Source organism: Nicotiana attenuata, chromosome 11, assembly GCF_001879085.1.
Source record: "Nicotiana attenuata strain UT chromosome 11, NIATTr2, whole genome shotgun sequence".
In the NCBI taxonomy this organism is placed as follows: Eukaryota; Viridiplantae; Streptophyta; class Magnoliopsida; order Solanales; family Solanaceae; genus Nicotiana; species Nicotiana attenuata.
Window position 1 is genome coordinate 4,872,115 of NC_031999.1, and position 7,439 is coordinate 4,879,553.

At 33.0% G+C, this 7,439-nt stretch overlaps 1 protein-coding gene across 1 annotated transcript; it reads left to right on the forward strand.

Moving 5' to 3' along the window:
- On the forward strand, positions 917-2,455 carry LOC109234954 (probable inactive receptor kinase RLK902). Its single transcript, XM_019400989.1, has 2 exons — positions 917-1,362; positions 1,749-2,455. The coding sequence occupies exons 1-2, from the start codon at positions 1,014-1,016 to the stop codon at positions 2,318-2,320; spliced, it is 921 nt and encodes a 306-aa protein (XP_019256534.1). The 5' UTR covers positions 917-1,013; the 3' UTR covers positions 2,321-2,455.

Consider the following 7,439-nt stretch of genomic DNA (forward strand, 5'->3'; position numbering starts at 1 on the left):
TAATAAAATATGTTCAGTTGCCCAAACAAAATTTAGTTTCTTACTTAGTAAAATGTGTTTCGTTAACTTCTTGCTGCATTTACTTTCATATGTTAAGTCCACCACAGATGTCCAATCCTCCTGGAAGGTATATGTTGTAACTTCTAAGGTAAATTCTTGAGTTAGACCCAGGGGCGGACCTTCCGTAAAAAAAATTATATTGTACACATAAGGTAAAATCCGATTTGTATCTACATATATTATATTTGAATTCATTTATCACAGCTCAAAACCATAACTCAGTACTTAAGGGGGTTCAAAATCTTTATTAGATTGTTGGTTCAATTCCCGCTTGCCAGTCTTTTTTAACTTTTCTTGACTGACTTATATTCAGTGTACACCTTAACTTTACAAGACACGTATTTACAGAATGGTTCTTGGTCCTTGGGGGTAAATTTCTTAGTTAATCTTTTTTGGGGATTGTTTGTCATGCATTTGTACCATTAATCCAATGCGCACCTAGCAAAAAGTCAATGCAAAATTCAGAGTTATTCGGTAGCAGGTACCCGTGAAATAAGTCGAGCTGCCCGCAAATTAACCCGAACGCCACGATTATTTAAAAAAAAAAAGTCAATCCTAAATAAATCTGAGCTTTGGCATACCTGCCACTTCTCTTCATTTTTCTTGAATAGTCCAAGTATCTGGTCAAAGTATGCGTAATATTCCCTAAAAGAAAAATAAATAAATATTTAACATAGAGCAGGTGGCTTACAAGTCTTTATTTTCATAATCTAATTCATTAGTCTTTATTTTGATATGCATTTCAAATTGATTTTTGGAATAATTAATAGATATAAAAAGTCAGACATGGTTTTTCTCTTTTGAATCCTCAACTAACAGCCTTATATTAATTAGGCCACATAGTTGGCACCTAGATTCTTCCCTTCTTTGTGCAAAGGAGTTTCTGCAGAAAGTTCATAGCAACCAGTATTTGACGCAGGTTTTTCCCACTATCGTTGCATTTTGGGCGCAAAATGGTACAAAGCCAAATAACATTTGTGAATCATAAACTAGAGTTTTCTGGGAGTTCTATGGAGGAGTATGATTTGGAAGACTTACTGAGATCAGAAGCGGTACTCTTGGGGAAGGGAACTTTTGGATTTAGCTATAAGGCAGAATTGGAAAATGGAAAAACTGTGGCTGTTAAGAGGTTAAAAGATTGTTGTTTGCATGAAGAGGAGTTTAATCAAAAGATTCAAGAATTAGCAAAATTGAGTGATCATCAGAGTTTGCTTCCTCTAAGAGCTTATTACTATTCAAAAGATGAGAAGCTTCTTATATTTGATTACATGCCCACGAGTAGTTTGGCTTCCCTTTTGCATGGTAAGCTTCTTCTGGCCTTTCTTATCCTATTATCTTCTTGTTGTTACTGTCTCCTTTCGTGGCTTCTATACTGCCATTATTGTTTTTCATTACTGTTATGCATATGCTTTCCTTGAGTAGAGGGTTATTGGAAACAATTTTTCTGCCTCCACAAGCTAGGGATAAGGTCTGGGTACTTACTATTCTCTACTTGTCGTTGTTGTTGTCACATGTCTCTTATTGATGTTTTATAACATTCTTCTTTTTACACTAGAAATTCTTGCAAAACTAATACAACATGCACAATTTTTTATTATCACATCTTTCTTAGTAAATTGTTTGACAATCTTGTTACCTTTATTTTCCTTGACCTAAGAATATTGTTGAACTTCACATGTGTTACATAGACAATGAAGTGGCTAAGAAAGCTCCACTCACATGGGAAGTAAGGACTAGAATCGCTTATGGAGTTGCTCGTGGTCTCCAATTTCTCCATGCTCAAGGCCCTGGTGTTTGCCATGGTAACATAAGGTCATCCAATGTTTTACTCAACAATTGTTTCGATGTTCATCTCTCAGAAAATGAAATTTTCAGACTTTTCGTGCCAAACTCCAAGTTTGTCCTAATCCCTGGCTATCAAGCACCAGAAGTGGAAAATGCCTACGATGTTTCTCCGAAATCTGATGTTTACAGCTTCGGTGTCCTGCTCTTGGAATTACTGACTGGTAAGGCCCCGTTGGAAGCAATTGGCAAGAACACAGGGGTTGATTTACCTAGTTGGGTTCGAGATATGTTTCAAGAAAAGCCTATTATTGATGTTTTTGATAGTATGCTGCTGCATAATTACCAGAATTTTGGAGAACAGATGGTTCAATTGTTACAGCTAGCAATTTGCTGTACCTTCAAGAATCCATCTAAAAGGCCCTCAATGGTTGCAGTGACTAATAGAATAAAAAGGACGTGTAGTTTTAGATCATGAAGATGGTTATTAGCTGATAATGGACCATTGAGAGCCATCTGTTCCTTTTTGTAGTTTTATATCTTTTTAAAATTCAATTACACAATGTAAACAGGATTCTTGTCTCAAGCATTTTAATCGGACAGAAACCAGCTTAAACAATTTGAACATGTCCAAAGTCAACTTTTACATTATAAGCAAGACAATAAAGTAATCAAGAAATGGAGACGTGCATCATATTCCCTCGACAGCTCCTTTTTTCCGAAATGTACGACTATTCTAGCAAGTGGTAGAAGTGTAGGAAATGGAACTTTAGCAACTCGTTACAAGAGAGTTGATGGATTTTTAAGAATTGATTGGTAATGAAGAGGTCGAAGAATGGATAAGAATTTGAAGAAAAGATTGAAGAAATGCGGAAGCTGGTTGAACTATTTTCCTCCTGGAGCTTATTGCTAAGTTATATGCACTGACTAAGCGAAAAAGTGTATGAATTTACGTTGAAGGTAATTCCACTTAATAAACATCGATTGATAACCTAGTATAAATGGTAAGTAACATATCGTAACTGGAGAGATGAAAAAGAAACAATAAGTACATTGACATCCGCTCGGCCGAGATTGAAAAAATAGAAACAATAAGGAACATCAAGTAATCAAGAAACATGAAAAAAGAAAAAAAAAATCAAGAAACTGGAGAGATGCAGATTCAATTCCTCTCCCTTTGGTTCATGAGTAAGGAGCAGTCCGTCGTACAGAGCCCAAATATAGCTAACTTATAACCAAATGAGTATCGTGTACGTTTAAGATCACAAACTTTAAAAGATAATTTCTTCATAAATTTCGTGTTTAGTAAAAAAACATCATATAAAAAGGCAGGGGAGAGTGTTTCTCAATAGTAGACTTTTTTGTAAGCTAAAAACTATATTCCTGTTATAAATAGAATTTTATTTATGGTGAATGTCTATATTTAGAGAGATTCTAGGGTTTATTACTTGGTGGCTAAGTCACCCTCTCCCTATAAATAGAGGGTTCTATTCCATTGTAATTCATCCCAAATCAATAAGAATTCTCTCCCTCTACTTTTCTCTGCAATACTCTTCTTCTTCTTTTATTGCTTTATAATACGTTATCAACACGAGGCTCTAACAAATAGAGTAGAAGTTTAGGGATTGAGCATAATAATTGTCAATTATTCCATGAACTTCCTTCATGATTAAATTCTGGATTTCAGGTAAGTATTTTACTTTATTTTTCTCTTTTAAATTCTTGAAATTCTATAATTTGATTTTATGTACAAGCAAAGACAACAAAGTTTGATTATTACTCTAATGGAGTTTGTAAAAAATTATAACCACCTGAAGTGGTAAAAATTTCTATGTTTTGCCATGATCAAATTCATGTATGATTATGGGCACAAAAAGTGGAAACCCGTCCCATTGAATTTGCTCCATTCTCATTCCCTTAAGAGAATGTGATAGCAGTATGTGATAAGTCTGAAAGAAGATAAAATTATCACTATGAATGTATCAATGGATGTGGACGTGGCAATAGACGAAATTATAATCGTCATCATTGTGATAATGAGAATAATAAGGATTCTCAAAATAATCCCCCACTTTGTGAAAGTATTTGTCATCGATTTGACAAGAGATTTTATAAAGCACATATAGATGATTATGGTCAATTCATGATGTGAATGTGACAACATCTGATTTATGAATACATATTCATTCTTCAAAGAATATGAACGTGCTAGTGGTAGTGAATATACTGTACTCACCTCTAAAAGGAGGTTTGGGATGATATAAGAAAATAACGTCATTATTATGGCATGAATGGTCATTGGTCACGTACCTATTGTACGCCAAAATATTTTGGCATTGTGATTATTAAAAGACAACAGTAATGCAAGAAACAGATCTTGCATAAAATTTTGACCATAACCATAATGGTATAACTTTCTCTTTAAAAGAGATATTCATCATACGGATGTTGATGAATATGTGGTAGTACCAAATTAATTAAGAGCTCTGGAAGAGCCAATTATTACTATTTTGGAGAAACACAATTGATTAACAATAAGGTATTGTGTTGTAGTAAGTCTCAAAGAAACTTATTCAGTTTCCAAAGTATACGCGAAAGCAATTGATTATATTGAGACTATAAATAAAGGAAAGATTTAATATCTTCTATTACTACAACTTGTAGCGGGGTAATATGTATGTGAAAAGCTACCCGCTTTATTCTCTAGTTTGTACTACACAAACAAAAGAATACCACAATAAAGTGGATATTTATTGATATAAAAACCCATATCATAATAAACTTGGAGTTTATTGATAATTCCATACGTCATGGCGTAAATCTGAAGTTTATCAATATTGATAATTTATTCAGTTGGCATAATTGGTTTACCCATATTAATTTAAGTATGATGTGCAAAAATAAAAGAGAATTCACATGGGTAAATATTAAAGAACGAGAAAGTTCTTTACGAATTCTTTTATGTTGCCTGTTCTCATTAATTAATATACCAACTAAAATTGGGATTGAATCCCATGAATGCTGGAAATATCAAAGGTGAATATGGGCCCATTCACCTGCCATGTATACCACATAAGATGCATCTATGAGATGGTTACATGTGCGATTATTAATAACCCGCAACATGGTGTTTTGCGAGGTAACTTGCTCAATAATTTAATTTCGAGCATAATTTCCAGATTTTCTATTCAAGAATTTCATCTTGATAAGTTGGTTTACATCACAGTTGGTTTAGCAAAATGATTTATTAAGTGCCTCTACTTAATATCTAAACATTTGCTTATGAGAACAAAGTTATCTTTATCAATTTGATATACGTTATATACCAAAGTATATTATTTTCTCCCCTCACAAGTGGTTCAGGGTCAGGAACCAAATAATTTCATCTTATTATTATTGATGTGCGGTGTATATTTTGATTAACACCATAACGCACAAAGGGGGATTCTCAAAGTTGAGGTAACAAGTTAGTTTTTCTAACATGAGGGGGAGACATGATAAACAGTTGAGAAAAAGTTACATGGAATGAATTATTATTTATACATCTCGATCCTCGAATAAGATAATATGAACTTGAAGTTCATAAAGGATAATTCATCTGCAATATATTGCAAAGCATGCCGGACGCATTTGCTGACCCAAAGAAAGTAACTATATTCTCATTGCAAATGCTCCTATTAAGTCCTAGAAGGACAAAGTCTATGGTAAGCTTAAAGCGTATAGACAATCGGTTTCAAATAAACTTCTCGATAAATAATATGAGCAAATGATCAAAATGATCATAATAAAGGAGGCAAGTGATCTAGAAGATCACATGACATAACACTTCATAAAATCTCATGAGAGATTCAGGTACCTTAATATATGAATGAAGAGATCTCTATGTTATGTCTTTATGAAAAATAAGGAGGTTGGAACCGATATAAAATGTTTGTCGATGACATTGATTATAGCACTAAATATATATGAGGATCTTAAGTCTGGAGAAACAATTCAAGTAGAATTGATTTTATATGAAAGACATATAGTTGTTGAACATGTAGTTCAAACACTTGAAAGTGTAAAGTCAATGGTACGTGCAATCAGTTTTCGATATCTTATATGTCTAGCATGACATGAAAACTTGATATGCATCTAAAGTCTACTATATGGCTTATATGACTTAACTTATGTGATAACCCATGAAGGATTTAAGTTGCTTGAAGCATATACAATTCTTGATCTTGAAGTACTACATCCTCAGTGCAATTTGTGCATATATATATCTTGCTATAATTATAAGCATGATAATATGATAGCGAAAATCTCTATGGAGATATTGAAGAGCCACTCCACGACATTATATATCTATCAAGAATGATGATTTCAAGGTGCAATTTATTCATTCAAGTTAATATGCCTGATTTGTTCATCAAATCTCTACCAAAGATCTTTTGAAGATGGTGCACAAGATTGGAATGCAAATGCTTAAGGATGTGAATTGATGCTCTCATCAGGGGGAGTTAATACGCGTTGTACTCTTTTTCCCTTAGAAGGTTTTGTCCCACTGGGTTTTCCTTGCAAGGTTTTTAACGAGGCAACCAAAAGGCGTATTGTTAGATATGTGCACTCTTTTTCCTTTTTTAGAATTTTTTTTCCCACTGGGTTTTATTTTAGCTAAGGTTTTAACGAGACACATTATCTGTTGAATAGACATTCAAGGGGGAGTGTTATAAATAGAATTTTATTTATGGTGAATGTCTATATTTAGAGAGATTCTAGGGTTTATTACTTGGTGGCTAAGTCACCCTCTCCCTATAAATAGAAGGTTCTATTCCATTGTAATTCATCCCAAATCAATAAGAATTCTCTCCCTCTACTTTTCTCTGCAATACTCTTCTTCTTCTTTTATTGTTTTATAATAATTCCTTTTTTTTTTTTTTTGTCTTTTAAGGCTTTCGCAACCCCTGAAAGAAAGATATTTAATGGCTCTATTTCTAAAAATATTATTTGTCTAAATTACCTTTCATCTCTCCTTAAACTTTGTGACGACTTATGAGAAACTTTTGAAAACTTTAATATCGTTTATTAGAGCAAGGATAAAACTAAAAAGGAAAAAGTTAATGCCTTCTTGATTTTCTAATGTGCTTAATATTTTGAATTTTTTTTTTTTGACTGAAGTTGTACATATAGAAATGAATGGAGGGAGTACTTTTGTACAATTTTCTATCTTAATCCTCGCACTTTTGGAGGGAGTACTTTTGTACAATTTTCTATCTTAATCCTCGCACTTTTTTTTTTCTTCTTTTTCTTGCAAAGCAATGGAAGAACAAAATGGGTTGTTCTGGCTACTTCTGCCAAACACTAAGATGACCTCAACGGTAAACTACTAAGAGCCCGTTTGGCCAAGCTGCCAAAATCTGCTTATTTTAAAAAGTACTTTTTTCTAAAATACTTTTTTCAAAAGTACTTTTGAAAAATAATAATTTGTGTTTGGCCAATTCATTTAAGAAGTACTTTTTACAATATTTGATAAACAAATTGTGTTTGGCCAATCTTTATAAAAAGTACTTTTGAGTGTCAAATTACCAAAAAAGATAGTGCCAAACTTTTATAAT

Bases quoted from the DNA above. Each gene is read 5' to 3' on its own strand.
- LOC109234954 (XM_019400989.1), top strand. From the start codon at position 1,014: ATGGTACAAAGCCAAATAACATTTGTGAATCATAAACTAGAGTTTTCT. The intron at 1,363-1,748 runs GTAAGCTTCTTC...TGTGTTACATAG, and splicing joins TTTGGCTTCCCTTTTGCATG to ACAATGAAGTGGCTAAGAAA.